Here is a 25,556-nt window from a genome sequence, read left to right as displayed (position 1 = left end):
AATATACCCAAACCACGTAAATGAACTCTCACACGTATAATAATTTATATTAATTGAGCTGTTACCACGATGTGTGTTGATGTAACAAATATATTAAACCTCAAAAGTGATGAATATATAGTCTATTTTAATTTACTTTTGAGAGGGCCAATGTTGCGTATTTGCACTGAAGGACTTTTTTTGGTCAGCTTATATCAGCTACCTGTTGTTACTGCTCAGATCTGAAACCAGTGCAATCACTTCTTGTCAATAATTCAACTAAGTAAAAGCCCAGGTGCAATTCACTCCTTGTGTACTGAACGCTACAAATATCATACCGTTCTGCCTATTCATTGCCTAATGGTTTGACACAACATGGCTTGTATGGCACTGCATGATAACTAAGCAAATGGACAAATGAAGGGAACAAGCTTTTAGGAAGTAGCAGGTTTTTTTTCCCATGATCATGATTTGTTTATAAGCCAATTTAGGCTTTCAAGGACCATACTCCTGGAACTATGTGCTGAACTGCATCTGGCATTAGAAAGACATACTGCTTCAAATTGTACTACGCCTGTTATTATTTCCTTTGTGCACTCACAAGACTCCTCAAATGCAGATGGCAGTGTATATTCCTATAAGAAGGCTGCTCCAGCAGTCAGCAAACGCGTTGTGCTACATAACGTGGCTCAGCATTATAATCTTCCACCCCTTACCCCGTTTATACGAAGCCAGATGACCTTAGTCTCTACCCACCCATTGACAAATGTATATAATGTAGTAGTGTTTTACCTCATTGTGTGCCCCTATTTCATAGATGAGTACTTCTGTCTCTCACTCTTCAAAGTTTTTGCTTTTCTTTTTTTGTCTCCATTGTTTCACCTTACAGGTCTACATATCTCTTACACATGTAAGAGGTTGAATAGCACGGCCCATATATGGTTGTTTCAGTGTGGCAACCAGGTGGGATTTCAGGAGCATTCATATACGCACATTTACAAAACTGCAAACAAAATGTGCATATGCAAGATATTAGAAAACAGAATTTTTGGCGTATACATATTTTCACGCTCATATCCACACACAGTTTTATGAACGAGACCCCCATTCTTTGCTCAAGTGCTCATGGGCAAACTTAAGTCTTGCCCTGATGTTCTTCCTGGACAGGAAAGGTTTCCTCTTGGCACAACTCCCACACAGATCTAACTTGTGCAGCCTCTTTCAAATGGTAGGCCCATGCACTGTTATAACAACAGTGACAAAAGCTACCTGCATGTGATGACACTTTGGGGTTCTTAGAGGCCTCTTTCAGCATCTTGTGGTCTGCTGTCAGGCTGTACTTGCTGGGGGGACCTAGCCTGAACAAGTTGGCAGTTGCTTGCAGATGTTCCAGAAGGTGGAATGGCTGATTTCCAGTTGTTTGAGGACCTTTTTTAAATCCCTTCTCAGACTCAGACGCTTAAAACTTTCTTTCTGAAGGCCTCCGACAGCTCTTGCAATCTAGGCATAGTAATAACACACCAACAACAAAGAGCAATCCAAAGTAAATTGATTCAGGTTTAAACAAGACACGTTCCTTCAAGATCCTCTCTAATGATACTCTAATCATTTGCATCTAATCTGGTGCAACCAAATCTAAATTGAGGTATTTGAGGTAATGATAAATATAGAGCTGGACTTATTTTTTCTACATGCTAAATTTGCATTTGTTTATATAAATTATATAACGGACTACAAAATGTAAATGTGCCAAGATGTTTGTTGTATCACCTTTATTTATAGATGTTGTTTAAATGAAGATCAAATCTTGATATGTCCACATACTGTATTATGAAATAAAAAAGAAAAAATTTCAGGGGGTGTACTTGCTTTTTCTCAAAATTGTATTTGATAAAGGTCAGATGTATTGTAAGCATGCCCACTGCTTCCATGCCCCAAGAAAAGTAAGCAAATTTAAACCATCATAAACTAGCCAACTTGAAACATTGAAATAATAGTCCTTTAAAAACAAATATCAAAAAGTAAGTATATCAGGTTAAGATCTTGATCATTTTAAATTTTGTTTTTGCTTAGTTACTTACAGAAAATATTTTAAAAGGACCATCTTATAATATTATCTTACAAAGACCAACTGTGTAGATTAAGAGAGAAATGTCAATTAACATTTATGTTTGAAGTGTGAAAAGACACAGAAATAGTGGCTCTAGCACTCCTTAACAGAATGAACATTAGTTTAACTTTTCACATCAGCAGTGATAATAATCCAAAGGGCATGAACAAGGGCAAGTTAGTTTCTTAAATATTTAAATGTGATTGCTTTGGTCATTTATGGAGACAAAATGGTGATAAGAAATGTTTTCTTTTTCCCACCCAATTAAACAATAAACCAGAGGTAGTTTAAATTCTGCTGGATAACATAACTTTTTGTTCGCTGCCATCTTTTGTGTTGTTGCTCATCATTACATTTATTAATGTACTATGTTGTGTATTACACTTTTCTTTATTCATAGTCACATGCCACATTATTTGGTGATGCACCCATTTATAATCCCCAGCAAGTAAGAGAAACACATTGTAAATATACTGTTATATGTTTTATGAGACATTTGGTCTAGCAGAGAGACTAGTACCGGGTGACCTTGAAGCCACTGTAACTGTGTAATCACCACAAATCTCAAGTTTGTTATCTTCACTGATAAACCAGAATACAAAACAATATAACCTAGGCAGGCTGGCTGCTGAACTTCCTCAAGAAGCAAGAAAAAAAAATCCAGACACAGAAAGAAGTTAAAATAAAATAAAGGTGAAGTAATAAGGACTTAAGGCTTAAAGCCATTTCATTGTAGATGACTTTTCCGACGATTTTCAGCCATAGCATTCATTTACTGTACTTCATCTTAGTAAATCAGAGGCAGTCTGAGGTGCACTTCCTTGAATATATTTGCTTAATCTAATGCCCTGCAACTCAATCCAGCTGCTCCACAACTCTTCTCAACAAAACTAATCAGGTTTCATTTCATGGCGTCAGGCTTTGTGTGCATGAGAGCCGACAACCAATAAATGCTCATCCAGAACAACAATTCATCTAATGCAACTATGAGGAGTAAGGAATGTGGGTGTTATACAAAGAGATGAGAAACTTGGTAGTCCAATGACTTGTGTTTATCGTACCACAACAGAATGTAAAAAAAAAAATTGAAAAAAGTGCCAAGATTACAGTTGAATTTGGTATACATGTTAACTCTTCACACAGCACCGGCTCCATCTGACAGCACATTACTGGCCGCCACAAAAAGGTGTGAGGATGACTGTGCTGGAAGGTGGACATATAGTTGCTAAATTTGACATTCTCAGTGATTTTCAATCATGTATACTGACATGGCAAGAACAGCAACTGCAGCTGGCAAGTCTGACATACCCAACGACTAGAAAATGTGTAATGTGACAATGACTTGACTTTAAAATACAGCTTATGGTTTACACAGCCTTAAATAATCTTGCTCCATCCTATATTTCAGAATGTCTTTCACCTTACACTTCAAATCGTAACCTTAGATCTTCAAACGAGTGTCTGCTTATAATTCCAAGAGCTAAGCTTAAAAGAAGTGGCGAGGCAGCCTTTTGCTGTTATGCACCTAAAATCTGGAATAACTTGTCAATAGGAATTCTCCAGGCTAATACAGTGGAGCACTTTTTAAAAAACTGCTAAAAACACATTACTTTAACATGGCTTTCTCATGGCTTCATTTTAGTTTAATCCTGATACTCTGTATATTCAATTATTTATCATTATCATTCATTGTGGCTCTGAAATCCGTACTAACTCCTACTTTCTCTGCTGTTCTTTTTCCGGTTTATTGTGCTGGCCATCTGCGGCGCCACCACCACCTGATCAAAGCACCGTGATATCCCTACATTGATGGATTAAAGGCCAGAAGTCCACATGACTGTCATCATCAAGTTCTTCCATGTGAACCCTGAATACCATGAGGACTGACTGAGGTCATTTATGTCAGGTAGAATGCCTAGAGGGGGCTGGGCGGTCTTGTGGTCTCTTGCCATCTGGAGTTTTTTTTTCTGTCCTCTCTGGCCATTGGACCTTACTTTTATTCTATGTTAATTAGTATTGCCTAATTTTATGTCTTATATATTTTGTCATTTTTTTCTCTTTCTTCATCCTGCAAAGCAATTTAAGCTACATCATTTGTATGAAAATGTGCAATATAAATAAATGATGTTGTTGATGACTTTAATGCTCACCTTGAGCTTCTGAATCTTGCCAGCAAGAGATGAGTGAGTCCCTACATGTTGGAAGAGTGAAGGCTTGAAGCGAATCCTCAAGTTTGCCTTCTGTCTGTCACAATGTTTCTAATATGTAGGAAAAAAAAATTACACATTATTCAGTGCCTTCTGGATACTGACAAAGATGACCAAGAAATGGTCTAGTCCACCAAATGTGAACTGTTCAAAAGGCACTAATAATGCACTGAAATGGAAAAGAACGAGTGTTACAGGAAGACTACAATAAATTATTCAGGTTAACAACAGACTGTTTATGCAGTATATTATTACATTAAACAAATACACTATAAAATGAAGAAAAAAAATCTACAGTGATAAAGTTACAAGGAAAACCCACAAACAAATAATGGAAACCATGAGAATAAACAGCAAGGCATATAGACTTACACTGAAATGTGTACCTAAGCACACACATATTAAATCAGTACATGACAAACCATACCAAGAGGATACAAGCATACATTTCATTAGCACATAGAAAAATACAGAGTCATATGATAAAAGTTTGGGAACCCCTCTCAGCCTGCATAATAATTTACTCCACTTTCAACAAAAAAGATTAACAGTGGTATGTCTTTCATTTCCTAGGAACATCTGAGTACTGGGGTGTTTTCCGAACAGATATTTTTAGTGAAGCAGTATTTAGTTGTATGAAATTAAATCAAATGTGAAAAACTGGCTGTGCAAAAATGTGGGTCCCCTTGTAATTTTGCTGATTTGAATGTATGTAACTGCTCAACACTGATTACTTGCAACACCAAATTGGCTGAATTAGCTAGTTAAGCCTTGAACTTCATAGACAGATGTGTCCAATCATGAGAAAAGGTATTTAAGGTGGTCAATTGCAAGTTGTGCTTCCCTTTGACTCTCCTCTGAAGAGGGACAGCATGGGATCCTCAAAGCAACTCTCAAAAGATCTGAAAACAAAGATTGTTCAGTATCATGGTTTAGGGGAAGGCTACAAAAAGCTCTCTCAGAGGTTTAAACTGTCAGTTTCAACTGTAAGGAATGTAATCAGGAAATGAAAGGCCACAAGCACAGTTGCTGTTAAACCCAGCAGGTCTGGCAAGCCAAGGGCTCTGTCCTCGGCCCTCTTCTTTTCTGTATTTATATGCTTCCCCTTGGCCATACTATTCGTAGCTATGGACTGAGTTATTTTTATGCAGACGATACTCAACTTTATTTCAATGTTAAAAGTGGAATTTCATCAGAGCTTTCTCAGCTCACAACCTGCTTCCGTGAAATTAATACCTGGATAGAGCAGAACTCTTTAAAATTAAATTGCAACAAAGCTGGGACTAAAGTGCAACTTAATAAAATGAGCTCCTTCCCAGTCCATCTTGGTGGTGATCTCATCAGACCTGCCTCTACTGCAAAGAATCTTGGTGTCATTTTTGATTCCTCCCTTTCTTATTCTGCCCACATAAACCACATTAAGAAACTTTCTTACTTTCACCTCCATAACATATCCCGTGTTCGGTCCTTCCTCTCCTTTTCTAATGCTGAGAAACTTGTCCATGCTTTTATCACATTCCACATCGATTATTGTAACTCGCTGCTGGCAGATGCCCCTTCTAATCTTATATCACAGCTCCAGCTTATTCAAAACTTGGCTGCAAGAGTCCTTACATGGACCAGCAACAGCGAGCACATCACACCCATCTTGCTCCGCCTTCACTGGCTCCCTGTGTCTTACAGAATCGAATATAAAATCCTACTAATAACCTACAAAACCTTGAACGACCTTGCGTCAAACTACATCAGTGACCTTCTCCATCACTATGTGCCTGTCTGCCTATTAAGGTCCTCCGATTCTGGCAGTCTTATTGTGCCCCACACGAATCTACACTCCATGGGTGACAGGGCCTTCAGCTGTATAGCACCCAGACTCTGGAATGACCTACCAAAATTAATCAGGTCAGCTGACTCCAAGAATTCTTTTAAAAAACAACTCAAAACTCATCTGTTCAGGAAGGCTTTTAGTGCTACTTGACTTTATCACCCTTCTCTCAGTTTACCTTTATGTCAAGATGCTCATGTAACCTATGTGTATGTGCTAGATCATCAATTATGTTGTCTGTTAGGCTTTTTTTTCTCTTAATTTACTGTCTTAATCTTCTTTATTTATTTATCTGGTTTGTACAATGCTATATATTGTATACCCTGCTGTTCTATCTTAAACTCTGTGAAGTGCCTTGAGCATGGAAAAGGCGCTATATAAATAAAATGTATTATTATTATTATTAAGAAAAACACAGGAGCGGCATATGCGCAGGATTGTGAGAATGGTTACAGACAACCCACAGATCACCTCCAAAGACCTGCAGGAACATCTTGCTGCAGATGGTGTATCTGTACATCGTTCTACAATTCAGCGCAATTTGCACAAAGAACATCTGTATGGCAGGGTGAAGCCCTTTCTGCACTCACGCCACAAACAGAGTCGCTTGTTGTATGCAAATGCTCATTTAGACAAGCCAGATTCATTTTGGAACAAAGTGCTTTGGACTGATGAGACAAAAATTGAGTTATTTGGTCATAACAAAAAGTGCTTTGCATGGCGGAAGAGCAACACCACATTCCAAGAAAAACACCTGCTACCTACTGTCAAATTTGGTGGAGGTTCCATCATGCTGTGGGGCTGTGTGGCTAGTTCAGGGACTGGGGCCCTTGTTAAAGTCAAAAGTCAGATGAATTCAACCCAGTATCAACAAATTCTTCAAGATAATGTTCAAACATCAGTCACAAAGTTGAAGTTATGCAGGGGTTGGATATTCCAACAAGACAATGACCCAAAACACAGTTCAAAATCTACAAAGGCATTCATGCAGAGGGAGAAGTACAATGTTCTGGCCTGGCTGTCACAGTCCCCTGACTTGAATATCATCGAAAATCTATGGGATGATTTGAAGCAGGCTGTCCATGCTCAGCAGCCATCAAATTTAACTGAACTGGAGACATTTTGTATTGAAGAATGGTCAAAAATACCTCCATCCAGAATCCAGACACTCATTAAAGGCTATAGGAGGTGTCTAGAGGCTGTTATATTTGCAAAGGGAGGCTCAACTAAGTATTGATGTGATATTTCTGTTGGGGTGCCCAAATTTATGCACCTGTCTAATTTTGTTATGATGCATATTGCATATTTTCTGTTAATCCAATAAACTTAATGTCACTGCAGAAATACTACTGTTTCCATAAGGCATGTCATATATTAAAAGGAAGTTGCTACTTTGAAAGCTCAGCCAATGATAAATAAAAATCAAAGAATTAAGAGGGGTTCCCACACTTTTTCATACGACTGTATGCAGAAAGATATTGCTTCATTAGGCCCATTTTTGATTCCTCTTTCAAACTAAATCTTTCATCTAATGCAGCTCAATCCAGCTTTTGATGATATTGGACTAGTGGAAACCCACTGTGATATAGTAGTCAGGCAGTGTGGCGTGGCAGTTAAGGCATTAGAATTTGGACTTCCAATCCCGTTACTGACCCTCTGTGACCATGAGCAAGTCACCTCACCTGGCCTATACTCCAATTGGACAAAAACAAAAGAAATGTAACCAATCATGTCTCTCACATGTTGAACGTCACCTTGGATAACAATAGTAATAACAATGTATCTGAAAAGAGACTAAGATGCAAATAAAAAGCAAGTTTCACATCAAGGTGCCAAACAGATTCCAAAGCTTACATCTGCCATTAATGCAACACTGTTATTAGGAAAGAGTGTTGAACTCTGTCTTCCCTCCCCACTCCACCCGTATTCTAAACAAGATAGTAGCACCAACATGCTGCACTTTCTCTTCATGTCATACTCACTGCATCTTTCTCTGGGTTGCACACTTTCACCCAGAGGATGTGGTCAAGGAGCCAATCAATGGGCTTGTCCTTGTAAAACATAAGCATGAACTCCACGATCAAAGAGAGGTCCAGAGATTTGAACATCTTGCCTGTAAGAGAAGAAATCTGTTCAGCAAGGTACCTTTTTTATGGTGAGACAGAACAGCAATCCTTAGTTACGGGCACAGAGTCAGCCAAGGCTTCAGGGCTCATGGATTGAAGTCAAAGTGGTAATGAATATTAAAGAGGCGATTAAGTCAAAGCATACTTAATTGAGGTTTAATGATAATCAGGATTCAGAAGTTGGCATGCAGGCAGAGCATTTGAAAAGACTGGATAAGTTTAAATATCTAGCATCAGTGGTAGCCCAACATGGAAAATTAGATGCAGAAATAAACTGTAGAATTCAGTATGGATAGAGCAATTGGAAGAATGTATCAGGAGTATTGTGTAATTGAAGAATTAAGGTTAAAGTTAAAAATAAGGTTTTTTTTCCCCAAGACCAGCAATGATGTATGGAGCTGAGATATGGGCAGTAAAGGAGCATAGAACAAGAAGTTAGATGTGACAGAAATAAGAATATTAAGATGAATATTATGAAAAAGGACAGAATAAGAAATGAGACAATCAGAGGTACAACAAAAGTGAGAGAGATATCTAAGAAAGTTCAGGAAAATGGGTTGAAATGACTTGAGGACAGACATAAGTGACATGAAGAGAGACGATGAATATGTGAGCAATAGAAGAAGAGAAAGTGAGACAGACCAATGTGGAGGTGGATGGATAAAATAAAAGAAGATTTGAAGGAAACGGGTTTGACTGAGGAGGAAATGCAGGACTGAGATGTATGGAAAAGGTTGATTCGTCAACATCACATAGAAGTCAGAAAAAATGAAGAGGAAGAAGAAGAAGACGATGACGATGATGATACTTAATGATTCCCTCAGCCTGCTGGTAAAGTGCCAAATAAAACACATCCTTGATTTGAATATAACAATTATAACCTATGACCTTTCAACACAGCTAGGGGCAGAAACGTAGCCTGATGAAAAGCTGCACATAAGCCATGCTACAAGACACATTACATTTGCCTACTGAGACTAGCTGTGCCACTAGGCATGTTGATTGGTTTCTGTAAACTCCAGCATAAGCAGGTTTTGAAGCCAAGCTTATTGCTGACAGTGCCATGTTGTACACACAGACCTGAAGCCCCTGCCAAAGGGATTTTTATATGTGCAGTATGCCGCCAAGATTAAGCAGACACCGCCCACCTATAAAGCCAAGCTGTGAAAACTCCAAAATCATCCAGTCTTCAGAAGGCTGCTGCAACGCAAAGTTCTTCATTGTCGTAAAGTAGTTTGGTCGAGCCACAATGTCATCTTCAAGCTGTGTGAGAAATACAGGTAAAAGTTAGGAAGAGCCAAAGAAGACAAAAGAACAGTGAAGTAAGTGGAGACAAACTGATTTATAACAACACAGACATGAGAGTGGGGCTCATCATGAATCTCTGGATTCACACTGAGGAAAAAGCTGCAGAGACAGAGTTGGAGCTGAGGCAATCAGTACAGACCACATACATTTCTAGTGCTACATTTAACATTATACTCTTACCTGCACATAGTAAGTTCCCTTGGACTGGGCATACATCATCAGAAAGCAATAGTCCAGGTTTTGCTTTGTTCTCCACCTGTAGAAGCAGAACACAAACATGACAGTGCTTCAATCCATGCACACAGCTGAAAATGCTTATCCGTGAGATTTGACAAGAATACCAAAAGTTACACTCGTCTCAACTTGGTAAATATTTGCTAATAAGACATTCTCCTATACAGCTTAATTCTGCACCGTGATCCCACCATCGACTAACACAAAGACTGCATCAAATTAAAAAAGTAAACTGCCTTTCCCTTTCTCTCTGTACTCTCTCATTAGAGGAGAGAGGTTACATTTTCTTATATTCCTGCACCATGGGAGACATAATTAACTAAAACATTGGGGCACTATAGAGACACTACATTCTTTACCTGTTACCATTGGCAATTGTGCCCTCTGTCCCTCACCTATGTCACTCTACATAGACTGTTTTCTCAGTTTAACATCAAATGATTTTGGCAAGCAAACTATTACGTCCTGGACTTTATATTACTTTTTGTTACAAAGTCTGAAACCAGTGCCAATTTAAAGCATTTTACCTATTGGAGAAATCAGTGATTAGTAGTGCTCCACATGAAAACAGGAAGAATAAGCTTGCTGTTCCTTATATACTGTGTACACTCCTTCTTAACATTTTAAAGGAATGCAATTCTCTGTGTGTCATCTCTGGAGAAGACTATTTTCAACCTGCTTTTTTACTGTCCCACCCCTCACGGACAACTCACAATTATTATCACATTCATCATGTGCAGTGTTGTATAACATGAACAATCAGTCTTCCACCTGTCATTGATCTCAGATGTTTTTATGAGCTCTTCAAAATATTTTGCTATTTTGATGTTTTCTTCATTGTAGACAGTAATTTCACAGCAGTGTTACCTGTCACACATGAGTATCTCTATCAAGCGAGGGACTGTTGCCTGTGGGCAAGATCTTATTCATCCTGTTATTATTCCTTTTCAGAATGGTGATTCGTCTGGGTTTTTATTTCAAACGTGATTTGCAGTTGAATTTATCTGGGTAGTGTTTTTGACAGCTGAACCTGACTAATGTCAACTCTCTTCAGAGACTCTGAACTTGACATAGCCATATAATCACAACTTGTAATATACACCAACTGCTCATGCAGTCATCCACTACCTGCTTCTATAGGTTAACATATCCCTGACTGGAGGGGCTAAGCAGTTCTTCCTCCATACCCAAAGGTGATTTGTGCAATGTAAAATCAAACCCATCACCTCTTTTGATGGGAATGCACATCAACTCTGTCACCTTGTCTATATTTTGGAAAGGTTATAAAAATGGAAAATAATTCAGTATGATCAGAGTGGTGCATATATCATTCATCTTGATTTTCAGAAAACATCTGATAAGGTCACACATGAGAGGATGGGTTTTGAAATAAAAGTTGTGGGTGTTCAGGGTGTAGTGTGTAGATGGATGTAGAATTGGCTTAAACACAGAAAGCAGAGGATCATGGTGCAAGGAACCTTATCAGAATTGGGTGATGTTAAGATTGGTGTACCTCACGGGTCTGTTGCTATTTTTAACATATAAATGATCTGGATAGGAAAAATAACAACAAGCTGCTTAAGTTTGCAGATGATACCAAACTAGGTGGAAGGGCGGATAACCTAGAACCTGTTGAATCATTTTGGACAGGTTTGTGTAGATTTGTGGCAGATGAAAGTTAATGTAAGTAAAGGTAAAGTATTACACGTAGGAAGTAAAAATGTTAGGTTTGAATACACATTGGGAGGTCTTGATATTCAAAGTACACCTTATGAGAAGGATTTAGGAGTCATTCACTATCAACTTTCAGACAATTTTCAGAAGCTATTAAGAGGGCTAATAGAATGCTCGGTTATATAGCATGATGTGAAGAGTACAAGTCCAAGAATGTTATGCTCAAGCTGTACTATGCACTGGTGGTGAGGCCTCATCTGGAATACTGAGTGCAGTTTTGCTCTCAAGGCTACAAAAAAGCAAAAACAGCACTACAAAACGTTCAGAGAAGAGCAACTAGAATGATTCCAGGGCTGCAGGGGATGAGTTATGAGGAAAGATTAAAGGAGTTTAACCTTTTCAGTTTAAGCGAAAGGATATTAAGAGATGACATGATTGAAGTGTTTAAAATTATGAAGGAAATTAGTACAGTGAATGCAGGCTGTTGCTTTAAAATGAGTTTAACAAGAATATGCAGACAGCTGAAAACTTAAGGGTGAATTTTGCAAACATTGGTTAAGTTTTTCTTCGCCCAGAGTACTACAGACAAATGAAATAAGTCACGAAAAGTGTGGCAGACAGGAGGAGCCTAGGGATTTTCAAAATTTGACTTGATGTTATTTAGAGGAATTAAGTGGATAGGACTGGTGAGCTTTGTTGGGCTGAATGACCTGTTCTTGTCAACATTTTTCTAATCAAGAAAAATCACATAACTAGCTGAAAAACATGCAAACCATTATCCAGTTGCACCACTAACTGCACATCTAAAACCTGTAACCTTATATTTTCTAAAATGGTACTGTCTGTAGTTTCAATTGGTCCTAGAATGTCCGAATGGTAAAATCCTCACCTAAATGATTCCATTTATAGTAAAACTAATATGCTTATGTAGAAATCTGCAGGACTTTGAGGTCAACCATTGAGTGATGACATTTGTTTATTTTGGGCCGATGGTCCAATCACAAATAGTCGGATTTGCAATTCTTGCAGCTGTTGACCAATTCTGTTGAATATACTATTGAGAGCTGTGCAGTATGACATGTTTATGTTGTCAACTAACATATGCATCCAGTTTAATTTCTTATTGTAATTTTCAATTTTATTGTAATTTCTTAATGTCTTCTGTGTGGAGCCTACATGCTCTTACTTTTTTCACATTGGTTTCTAATACTCACTCATAGGTCACAAACACATTTTTGGGTTAACAGACAACTCTAAACAGTTCTTGCGTGTGTTTGTGTATGGCCTGTAAGAAACGTCTCTCTTTTTCAAATTGGCTACTTCTATGTTTCCACTGAATTAGAATAAGCCTCAGAATGGATGGACACACTGCACACTTAAAAAGAAAACAAATGTTTCTGAGCAGCCTGTAGTGAGATTCTCAGCTGTTGTAAAATTAGCTATAGGACTATTTTTCTATTTCTATTCATGAACTCATGCATTACAGAGATGGCTATACAGAGTAGAGTAATTTTAGCTGCTACAGGTTACATCTAAATAAATAAAAGCATTATACCCTTTATCTATCTTTTGAATTTTTTTGGTTCATTTGATTCTATTTATCAATTTGCATACTAAGGGCCTGATTTCAACCCGCAGATCGCATCCTGTTTATCTGTTCACCAAATATGCAAAAATGGCGTAACCAAGTTTCACTAAATTTTACATGTTGTTTGCCATTGGCCCAACTTAAAACACAGACAACCTGGTGCATCAAAGTAGAAGGGGAGCATAACACAAAAGCTACACATTATTGTAAAACAGCTGAGTTGATCTACATGAAATTTTGCATGTATAAGCTGGACCAACTTAAAATCAAGACTACATGGGATTTAAAAAAAAAAAATCATCAGGTTGGGTGGTTGAAATTTGGATGTAAAAAATGCATTACTCCAACATTTCAAGAAATTTTGCATGTATATTACAGATGATAAACTAAAGTCTAGACTTGAAGGCCTTTCAAAAAGTCCATTGAAAAACTGTTTTAATGGGGAGGGATGGTACAACCCCAAAAACACAACAACAGAAACGGTTCAGTGGATCAAAATGAATCTGGCAATGTAACACATGGAACTGCGTCCCAGCCGGGATGAACACGGCTCCCTTGCCTGGCCAGTAAGTTATCATAAAGGAAGATCAGGAAGGGAGCTATGATTTTCCCCTTCCACTCCAGTCCATGGACAAGGAAGAACATTGCTACAGCTGCTACACCAGGGTTGGTGTCCCAGCAGCCACAAAGGGATATAGTGGATGGGTTTGGGAGGCTGGAAACATGAGACATTGAGTGACTGCCTGCTATGGGCAAGGCACTCCCCACCATACACTGGGTGGCAGTGGCCCTTCTGGCGATCCCTGGTATGGATGCCTGCAAGGGAGATGGGAGATGTGGTCCCATGGGGCTGCCATGTCAGGTTCTGTGGGGAGCTGTCGGATAATGACCGCACAAAGTCTGGTATGGTCCTGCCTGACCTGGAAGTGCTTCCAGGAGGCACTAAATTGAGTGCTGGAAATACTTCTGGGTTGGGTGTTAAAAGAGTCGGAGTTGGGATAGGAGAAAGACAACACTTGCTAGGGAGGAGTGGAGGAGAAGAAAAACAAAGGAATAGTGTTTTGGACTATGAAGAGTCTTTGTAAAGGTATTTCTTTTAAAAAACATAATAATTTATTTGATCCGAGGACAGTGGTCTGTGTAGCTGTGTATGGGGTTTGGGGCTCAGTGACTCCCCCCCACGAAGGCCACAGCAGGTTTTAATGTTGAATCATACTTGCATTGAAGAATACGTCCTGTGTAATTGACTCAACTGAAATTATTGATAGCGGATGTGGTTGGTGTTGGGGAGGTCGGGTGGAGGGTGAAGGTGGGTGTGATGGGGGGCTAACACAAAAATTGAGCATCACTCAAAAACAGTTGTGCCTAATTCCACAAAATGTTGCATGTACATTATTGTTCATGAATGGCACATTGGTAGTGCTGCTACCTTTAAACAAGGTGAGCAAGTGCTCCCAGCATGGAGTTTGTATTTTATCCATGGGTTTGTGTGGGTTACTGCTAGGTTTTCCAGTTTCCTCTCACAGTCCAAAGACATGAAGGGTAAGCGAACTGGCGGTGCTACTTGGCCCCAGTTACAGACAGAGTGTGAGTGTGTGTGTGTGTGTGTGTGTGTGTGCACGCAAGTGTGGTCATTTGCCCGGCTATGAACTGGCACCCTGTACGGGTGTTCCTCCAGTCTTGGGCTCAATGAATGCTGGTATTGGCTCCATTAGTAAAATGGATGGATGGATGGATGGTTGTTAATGAAATTTAAAATATAAGCTTCATGGACTTTCAAGAATTTCACTGGGGAGTCATAATTGGAAGGTCAACACCACAAAAACTACAGATTACTCCAAAACAGCTGGGGGTGTTTATGACACTTTACATGTACTGTATATTACAACTAACTCAACTTAACATTTGGAGTTTATGGAGTTTCAAATGGGGTTCAATAGAGGAAGCAATGCAAAAACTTCATCTTACATTTGGGATCAATGAAATTATTCAGCAAGCCATCTACTTCATTAATGTGGGAAATTTAAAGAAGTAGTGGCTGTGGTTCCAACCCAGCAAGTGGATACCACAATACTGGAGTTCAATTCAGCACACAAAGAGCAAATTCTTAACTTAGAAGAACAGGGATAGAGAGGTAGTAGTGTAGATGACAGATGGGACACTTGAATTTTAGCCAGTAATTACAAAAGGGTCAGCATTTTAAAAACACATATTTGCTTTCTTATGTAAACTTACTATGCAAACATAGACAGTCAATGCCCAGTACTTTGTATTTGTAATGATTTTATATGTGACTAGCCAAAGATGGCGACAAATTGCCATCCTTATGAAATGATCACAAATGGTACGGCCTTCATTGGGGTTAATGGGGGGATGGTGTTTAAGGAACATCCTCCAAGAAAAGGGCATCTCACAAGCATTTTGAAAATCATTACCAGCTCTGCTATTAGCCTCCTATTTAAATAAAAACAGAGCTCATGTTTTCCAGATTTCAGTTCAAAAAGAAGGTTGTCACTGAAAAGCATACGTAGCCGAGGGTTGTGCCTTGGTTAGACGGCAGTATGAATAGTAGCCTTTTAAGAAACACACACACACACACTCTTACTATAGTCTAACAGTAAAAGTTGCTATCACTTTCCCTAATAATAATCTTCCAGTGTGCACTGAATGGCATCAGTGCTAAAGAAGGCAGAGTTTCTCAGCATTAAATCTGCAGGAACCATTGTGTTCCCTGATGTTTCCTATAAGGGCTCTCTTTCTCTTGAAGCCTCCATGAATTAAACATGATGTGTCTGCAGCACAGGTCTGTGAGTTATTTACTCCTGCCTGCCATCTTATTAAACATTGCAATAAATCACTGCGCTCACTCTCACGTTGCACAGCTAAATTTAGCAACAGGAAAACTAAATATGCATCTTTATGGTACTTTCATCACCATACTATTAGTTTATTCTATAAGCTAACAAGCATGCCATAAGCTGCAAATGCTGCTTTTACTAGATCTGTAATTGGCTAGTCAAAGCTGGAAATCGCAACATGAATGCATAAATATAAGCCAGAATTTGCTCAAATTTACACACAAAACATCCAGTATCAAACTCATAGTGATTTGAAAAACACATCAAGACAAAACTCCAGTTTTCAGTAACTCAGTCCACTGCTGATAGACACCCAGTTGTACCTTACCGGACTCTCTCCTTGGGGTCACCAAATGACTCTTTTAAACGAGAGAAATCTGGGTAGAAGTGGATGGAAGGTGAGATGATCTCCAGGAGCCCCGACTGAATCTCATTGGGAAATCTAAAGGAAAAAAGTAAAGCCTGGAGTAAGGTACATTGACAAATGTCCAACTAAACTGCTTGAGAAATGGGAATCTCACAAAAATCATAGCAGATCCTAAGTGAACTCTTCATTTTTGCTTCTACAGGAGACTCATGCTGATGCAAAACCATGTGCTGTGAATGGCAGTTTGAATAGCATTAATAACAAAGCATCCAACAAGGAAAATTCAATGTATGATATATGCAAACCAATTCATTTTTGTAAATCAATTCTTGCACATATTCTTCAAAATCGCCTCACATCTGTCCTCCATGTTTATGCTAATGAAAAGAACTGCCCAGTAGAAGTGCAGGAACAGAACATTCTGCAATTGTTGTTTAGCTCTTAAACATCTTCAGCCTACTGTAGTAAACCGAGGCCAGAAAAATGCAACTCAAATTACCAGACTCCAGTATCTCCTTACACCAAATATTGCTGTACATTTTTACAGACTGACAGATCTAGTCTCTAATGTGTGGTTTCTATCAGGCCTCCGAAATTTTCTTCAGACATCCTACTATATACAAGGTGATGCATGATTATGTACTCAGCCACTCAGACCTATTATCACTTTGGTGTGAAGTGGCTAATAAGACCACTTCTAATCATGCTGCTGGTTCACTAATATCCCTGGGCAAGGGCCCCAGTTATGGCTAACTGGAGCTAGTGCCAAACATAAAAAGGTGCTATGCAGTTTGACCGTCACATTAATGTGTGAATTTCAATTATTATCTGCATTAAAAGTTTGAATATTCAACAATCAATGTCACAATAAACAAACATTGATGTATCACTTTTCAGATCACCATCCTTCATACATCGCTTCCGGCTTACAGGGTCTATAAAAAGTAGTCATCCCCTTGTAAGTTTTCACATTTTATTGTTATACAACATTTGCTCACAATGGTTTTAAATTGGCTCTTTGACACGCAGAAAAGGATTCTTTAATATCAAAGTGAAAACAGATCTGTGCAAAGTGGTCTAAATTAATTACAAATATAAAACACAAAAAAAAATTGATGGTATAATTCTACCCCCACCCTTGAAGTCAGTATTTAGCAGAGGTACTTTTGGAAGTGTCAAGTCTGTGTACACAGCTCTCTCTCTCTCTCTCTCTCAGCTGTGCACATTTGACATTTGGACAATGGCATTTTTTCCACATTCTTCTCTACAAAGCTGCTCAAACTCTGTCTGGCTGCATTGGGTTTTGTAAGAGAAGTGTTTTTTCAAGTCCATTCACAAATTAGACTGTGTTCTGTACCATGACTTGGACACTCCAGGATATTAACATTGTTGTTTTTAAGCCATCCCTATGTAGCTTTGACTTGATGTTTAGGGTTGTTGTCTTGTTGGAAAACACATCTTCTCCTAAGACCCAGGGTACCTATAGACTACATTAGGGTTTCCTCCAGGATTTCCCTGTATTTTACTGCTTTCACTTTACCCTTGGAAACCTTCCAGGGTCTGCTGCGAAGAAGCATCCCCATTGCATGATTCTGCCACCATAACGCTTCAAGGTGATGATTGTGTGTTTTTGATAATGTGCAATGTTCAAACATGACATTTAATCTAATGGGCAAAAAAAGCTCAATTTTGGTTCAAACTCTAGCCATAAAGCTGTCATATGCACAGTAGCTGAGGTCTCTTTAACCTCAGCCACTGCCGCTTCTTTAGAGTTGAATATTAATAAAGAGACTCTATGCACAGAATATACAGTATAATGTACCAGTAAAACCAAATTAGGAATACAGTGTGTAATTCTAGTAACCACGCTACAAGGAAGACATTGCAGCAATTGAAACTGTCTGTTCTCAATTTGATGTTAAAAAGTCTTTTTCTGTCGATCAACATCATAAAAGAGAAATTAAGTCAACAATGATTTCATGTTGTATAACAATAAAATTTGAAAACTTCAAAGGAGGTGAATATGTTTTATGGGCACTATATCTGAGTTTATGGTTTGATAGCTCTGTTATAATTAATGAAATGGACTGGAAGCGGAATGCAAGCTTTTATGCAAAAAACTCCACACTTCCTTTAAACTGAACAAGACCACCAGCATTGGTTTCTGCAATTTAAGATACCGAGAGCACAAGGTGGATGAAGCTTGCAGGCCAGCTTATACTTTATTCTGGAAGATAATTATCGATTAATCACATCCATAAACCGAAGTAATCAAAAAAAGTTCAGAAGTGAGGACTTCACATTACAGGCCTCTTTCTAAATGATGCGCACACTGAAGCTCTGACTTTTGAACAGAACAGGGTAATAAAATAGTTTGTGACTGGTATAATCCTTTTTACACAGCCACTAAACCAATTTTGGATGCCATGGAATAACTATCTACAGTTCAAATTCATGTGAAGTGTAAATCAGTCCAAAGCATCTACAAAACTCTGCATTCAACAGAAAAAGGAGATTCACAGCATCATATTGTGGCCCCCAGATGGTTAATTACCATTAAGATTTTAATTGATGGAGAACCAAACCTGGTACTTGCTTATTATTACTGTTATGACTTGAAGAATTTTATGAAAGTCTAATAAATTATTTATTGTGCAGGCATGTTAATAATCTCCCTGCAAGCTGTGAATCTCAAAGAAGTATAGCAACTATGCAACATGTCCATTAGTCTCTACTTTAAACCTGTATTATCTCCTTGGGCCTACCTATAAGTCATAACTGAATGTTACTAGTAAAGGAGACATTTTGTTTTTTTTGCTATACATTACCTAGACTACATAATGGTGAAATTTTCAGAGCCATGTGCTATCTTCTGCTGTTAAGAAAGTAACTACTTCAAGCTCCGTGACAACCAATCTCTATCCCGGTCACTTAAAAGAAAGAACCCTTCCATATGTGAGGCAGAATTCCACTATCAGGCAAGCAATAATGCAATACACACACCCAAAGACAAAGGTGGGCAAATACAACTGGTTTGATAATCACCAAGGCTAATACTTACAGTTGCTTCAGATTATCAGCAACACCATTTGCATATTGTTGATCAGTCTACAAAAAAAAAAAAAAAAAATTGAGAGGCTCAACAAAAACAAAAAAAAAAAAAAACACAAAAACACAATAGGATGATCTATACGCATCTTCATTCACTCAATTGTCCACATATACTCTAATGCAGGATGGGCACTGTGAATGCATAGCACCATATGAAAGTTTTCCTAAGGGGCGTCTGAAACAAAGCAGTTTCATTCAACCAAATCAGACTTAACCAACTTTAACACGGCTGCAACCTCACAGAGGAATAACAAGCTGTTGGGTCAGAACTATTTCAGTATCCCCTTCTGCTTTGATAGCTCTTTTCTACTTTCTAGCAGTTTGGCTTTTACCCGATGGCAAAATGTCAGTAATGTGGAATTTCAGCTTCTACATTTGTCCATGTACAATCAAGGAACACTTCACATGTTTCCCAAGTGTAATTTGGCATTTTAATGAAGCATGAATCAAGGTATTCGATGAGTTTCCCATTTATGTGTAATACACACGCCACTGCTTTTCGAAAAAATTGCTTGAATTCTGTCATGAAGATGGTGTAATAATATGATAAAAACACATAATTAGAAAAAAAAATACTTAGAAACCAATTGTTGTACTTACTACAGATTAGAACTAGTATAGAGAAAATCCCAGGAACTAACTAGTCAGACTGGGTAACTACAGGTGGTGCTGAATTGAAAGGCCATTAACAGGCTGGCATAGTCTGGAAGAGAAGGGATAGGTAGAATTTATGACACCCCTTCCCTCTCCAGGAGGAAAGCATAGACTGGAATGGGGGATGGATCTGCCTGATCTCAGTTATGCATAAACAGGACTGGACTGAAGCAAGGGAGGCAGCTTGCACTACCCCTCTACTGTTCCATCCATGAAGGAGGCCACAGCATCCATCTCTCGGTCTCTGTCTCCTTCCATTCAAAGGCCAAGCATGAGCAAAGACCAAGTCAGACCAGAGACCAATCAATATACTAAGACAAAGAGCCACCTGGTAGTAAGCATATGAACACTGATGAATTGCTTTTTAGATTGTATTGTATCATTTTACCAACAGTTGTTGTACTCCATTCATTTTCCAGTTAATTTATACATAAAAAAACATAACTTTCTCTCTCTTACCCGTTTAAGTGTTCTATCATGTTGCCGGCAGTCATAGATATAAAATGTAGTGTAACATATTTGGGACATTTTGTTCAAGTCTAGGTCTACATAATAAAGAGTATAAATGGGAGAATAGGGTTACCTTAGAAACCTTCCACAAGAAAAAAAACTTTTGTGACAACCAATATCTTATGAAACAGTGGTATACTCAGGTACTACTGGTACAGTAAAAAGCAATGGAAAGAGTTAAATATGGTGCAATATAATTTTATTCTCTGACTGCTAGATTGGTGTGATCCCTGTAAGTGGGGTGGGCAGGTGATACAAGATATTGTTCTGGTTATCTGCCATGAGTTCTTTTATTGTGAGAGTGATTATAGCAACACAGCCAAGTTTAAAACGGCATCCTTCATAATCATGCCTATATAGTGATTCAGTAATCACTGGCATCTACAGTACCATTTCTGACAAATCTTTTCAGCAGAGACTTTGCTTTACGACAACTGAAATGTCAATATGAACATACCATAGTCTCGCCCCAGGTCTACTAAGGCCACATATACGTTGAAAAAAAATAGTTTAGCTTTTTTCTACTTATCAAAGCACTCATCAGTCCCAACACTTTGTAAAGATCTCTATTTATTTAAACAAAAATATCTTAGTGCTACAGGCTTTCCATACCCACAGCAAGTCAAGAAGTGGGCTAACAGCACACACTTCAAAGTATGAGGTGAGTTCTCATGTGGTAGTTCCTTTTTTTATATTGATTTTAATTAGAAACTGATAACATTCCATACAGTCAAGTTTAATTTAACAAATCAAAACAAAATTCGACCCCCACCCAAGAGAAAGAGAGAGAAGCCAGCCACCGAAACTACTCTATACAAGGAGAAATTAAACAGGAGTATCCTTTTCTCTAAAATGGAAGCGTATTCTAAAATGTAACTGATTAGATCCTGCCATATTTTAAAATAGATTTGAACAGATCCTCTAAGTGAGAATTAGATTTTTTTCCAATTTCAAGTAGTATAGAACATCACTGACTTAAGAGTGCTAGTAGTGTAGTAAAGGCAAAATCACAGTTTGTTTGTCCTTTTATAGTGTTAGGCCATCTGGGAGTATACCAAACACAGCTGTTAATGGGTTGGGAGTGATTGTGACACCAAGGCCATCTGATACTCATTTCTAAACAATATGTTGGGTGCAAGTGAGCATCTTCTTAATAATCAGACTGGAGATGCTGTGCTTGGTGTACTTATGTGACTGCTCTTCTCAATTTCCAAATGAGTAAATATCTAACAAACGAATTATTATTATATTGCAGTTTTAAACTCACTCACTCACAGCATCTGAAGAATGCAGGGTGCTGCAATCAGAAATCCTCAAAAGCACATTTTCACATAGACAGCACATGGCACCAACTTTCAAAGGCTTCTTTCACATGCATATGGATAGATCATTGTAAAAAGGAACAATAACTATAAAAAACATGTTACTTAGGCAGTGCATACCTTAACCAGTTACCTGGGTAACATTTCCATGGTGGTGAGGCACAGTCACAATATTGGAGACCCTAACAAATGTAATCTCAGGGAGGCATAGATTGACAGGGTGTGGTGGAGCTATCTGTAAACTCAGCTTAATTTACACATCTATAAGAAGCAAACAATAATGAGACTTAGTGCTTCGGTGAACATGTTTTAAGTTCTTAAATATTATCAATTAACTGTAACATTTTTAAATTATTAATTTGGTGTTAGGTCTATTTATAGAAGAAATCCACCACTAGTAAATTTGTAACCACAGAGGGGCTACTTTGGGCAAGCATTAGTATGCTGCATTATTTTTTTTTTTACCTTAAGTTCATCTTTCAAGAAGTAGTACAGTATGGCATCTAGTGATGGTGACACACTACTAATTGTTCTCTCCCTACTTTGTTTTCATTTCTTTTTTCCATTGTTTATCTGTGTTGAGCAAGCTACACTATTGTGTACAACTACACAATACAGCTGAACATTAAAAATAGTAATTCAGTAAACCTCAATATCTGGGACTTACTCAAAGATATTGTTTGGAACTCTGAAAACAGACCAAACAATAGAGGCCACTTGCAGACAATAGAGGGGAAGGATGTGGCAGCATCTTAGCTAGGCTGCTGTGGCACCCGAACTGGCCTCCGATCTCCACCATCCTGCTTGCTAACTTCCAATCCATGGAAAACAAGCTGAATGAATTCCACTGGCAGATCAGCCAACAAAAGGGCTTAAGTGAATTCAGCATGTTCTGCTTCACCGAGACTTGGCCAAGACAAAACCTCCCGGACATAGCCATTCTGCTTCAGGACTTTTCTTTGTACCTCTCGGACAGCAATTCTAGGACTACTGGCAATACAAAAGGAGGGTGTGTGTGTGTTTTTTTTTTTTTTTAAATCAAGAACTCTTAGGGCAATGATATGGAAATGGTCTTCCAGTCCATTATGCTAGTCTTGGAATACCTGACAATTGAGTGCAAGCCTTTATACTTGCTGACAGAGTTTTCTTCAGTACTGCTCACAGTTACTTACATTCTACAAAACAGTTGTTGCATTGGATGAGCTGTAAACAAGACAGCCAATACTTGTAAGAGATCTCCATTAGTGCTGGGGCCTTCAACCACTGCAACCTCAAAAACGTCCTCCCCAAGTTCTATCAGCATGTCAGCTGCCACCACCAAAGGTGATGGAACTCTTGACCACTGCAACACCACAGTTAAAGGTACTTACAACTTCATCCCATGTCTACACTTTGGTAAGTCTGACCACGCATAGATACATTATGCTAACAGGTTGGAGAAGGATTTGGGCAGTGGTGATCCACATTGCCAATGGAAACATTTGTATGCCATCAAAGATACAAACCCTTGGTAACTGTGCCTATGGACAGGGTCTCACTCCTAGATGAGCCGACTGATTTCTGAGCTGACGAGTCAGACATGGCGAGTTTCAGAGGTTGATGTGAGAAGAGGCGCTTAACAGGTTAAGCTTTGCAAAGCTGTCCGACCAGACAGCATCCCACCCTGTATCCTGCTGTCAAGAGTGAATGCTGACATCTTAAACTTGTCCCAGTCTTTGTGCATGGTGCTGTGCCAAAGAAATTCTCAGTTTCCTGCCTGAACAAGTACTGGCCCATTTCTTTAATCTCCATGGTTAATTGTCTGAAGAAACTGATCATGACCCACATTAACCACAACATCCCTGCCACTGTAGATCAACTACAATTTGCATGGCAGTGTAACACATCTGTGGATGATGCCTGATGCCGTCTCCCTCATCCTGCACAATGTTCTGGGACATATGGAGAAGAACAACACCTACTGTATGTTGGGATGCTACTCATTGACTAGAACTCTGCCTTTGACACAACTGTGTGCCCCAGTCTGGTGTTGAAGCTTGATCTGAGCAGCTCTGTCTGTGGCTGGGTGTTTGATTCTCTGACACACAGACACCAGTCAGCGAGGACTGGGAACAAGAACTTCTCCACACTGTTCACAAACATTAGAGATCTGAAGAATGTTGCCATAACCCACTGCTATAAGTCTGTATACCTATTACTATGTAGAAAAGCATGAGGGCAATATTTATATTACATTTACATCTATTTGTTTTTATCCAAAGTAAATTACAAAAAAGGTAAACATAATCGAGTAACATTAGGCCAGCATCATCCAAGTCTGTGGACAGCACCACAGTGATTGGTCTATCAATCAGTGATGATGGCGAGGCTGCCTATAGGTGGGAGGTAAAAGACAGGACAGAGTGGTGCTATGACAACAACCTCTCCCTGAACTGACAAAAACCTCCCTTGTCTTGTCAACTTCAAGAAAAACAAAGGCAATCATGCTCCATTCTATATCAATGGCTCCCCCACCCAGACAGTTAACAGCTTCAGGTTTCTGGGTTACCAGCTGCCTTTTGTAATTTGCCAACACCACATACATCCTTAAAAAAGGCAAGGACTGTTCTACCTGATGGAGGCTAAAAAGCTTTGGAGTGGGTACTAAAATACCGGTGAACTTCTGCTGCAGCACCACTGGAAGCAGCCTTAGTGGATGCATCATGGTAAGGTTTGGAAACCTCGCTTGCCAGATTTGCAAGCTCCTGTAAAGAACTGTCTGTGCTTCAAAAGTCATAGGGCTGATCTTCGACAGCTCCATACCATCTACTTAACCCATTGTCGGAGGATAGCTGAATGCATCATTACTGATGTTAGCTGTTCAGCTCATCCGGCTTTCATTCCTGCTCTCTGGTAAATATGACCAGAGTCTTACCACATACTACACTTACTTTCGGGAAATACTATTCTCTCAATGACCATAAGGTCACTGAATTCCCATTAAATCTGAACTTAGTTGCCCCATACTATATTCATTTGCTGCATCATGCCTAATTCTCCTGTTACTTCTGCTATCTCCACTTCCCTGCTTTTGCCATGTACACTTAATTATTTTTAAGCTGTATAATTTATATGCCCTTATAACTTTGTTTTGCACTATGTACATCTCATGCTATTTAATACAATCATCTTCATCTTTATTGTCTGTATCTATTTCCCTGTAGTTCGTGATCTCTTCTCCATGGTGATGAGATTAGATCTTAAAACATTTTTCAATAAGGATTTGGCTTTTGCTGTTAATATTTAATGAACTTGATTTTAGTGCCTTGAAAATGAACCTTTCCCATCCCAAGAACATTTAAACAAAAATCAAAATAAATTGAAAGCTTCATCTACTATTGTCTTCATGTTACTTTCTCTACTGAATTTTAAATAAGCTTTTAAGTGAATGAATTATTTCTAATACATTTTTTCAGAATTAGGAAAATGGCTGCATGATAAAATCCTAATATAAGAACATTATGAACAGTTCAAGGTATAATGTGAACAAGATGGTTTTAGTTTTCTCCACCACTGAAAAGACTTTTCACTAAAAAATTTAATTTGCAGAATAGACAGATTGAAATAAAGGCATACATGGCTGCTCAACTAAAAAATGTAAACAAGTAACAAACCATAAAATTCCTCTTTTGAAATGATTACAT

The 25,556-nt window shown here is 38.6% G+C and overlaps 1 protein-coding gene across 1 annotated transcript in view; it reads right to left on the bottom strand.

Annotated features, from left to right (window-relative positions):
• mgat4b (alpha-1,3-mannosyl-glycoprotein 4-beta-N-acetylglucosaminyltransferase B) overlaps positions 1-25,556 on the bottom strand; it is a 117,772-nt gene that overhangs the window by 10,426 nt on the left and 81,790 nt on the right. The window contains exons 5-10 of the mRNA XM_028812982.2: positions 19,338-19,384; positions 16,238-16,351; positions 9,736-9,811; positions 9,396-9,510; positions 8,104-8,234; positions 4,240-4,347 (exon numbers count right to left, since the gene is read on the bottom strand). Of these exons, the coding sequence (XP_028668815.1) occupies positions 4,240-4,347; positions 8,104-8,234; positions 9,396-9,510; positions 9,736-9,811; positions 16,238-16,351; positions 19,338-19,384 (591 nt within the window). The remainder of the gene's footprint in view (positions 1-4,239; positions 4,348-8,103; positions 8,235-9,395; positions 9,511-9,735; positions 9,812-16,237; positions 16,352-19,337; positions 19,385-25,556) is intronic.

Source organism: Erpetoichthys calabaricus, chromosome 11, assembly GCF_900747795.2.
Source record: "Erpetoichthys calabaricus chromosome 11, fErpCal1.3, whole genome shotgun sequence".
Classification (NCBI taxonomy): domain Eukaryota; kingdom Metazoa; phylum Chordata; class Cladistia; order Polypteriformes; family Polypteridae; genus Erpetoichthys; species Erpetoichthys calabaricus.
The sequence above is the reverse complement of the archived record's forward strand: the minus strand, read 5'-3'. Positions and strand labels throughout refer to the sequence as shown.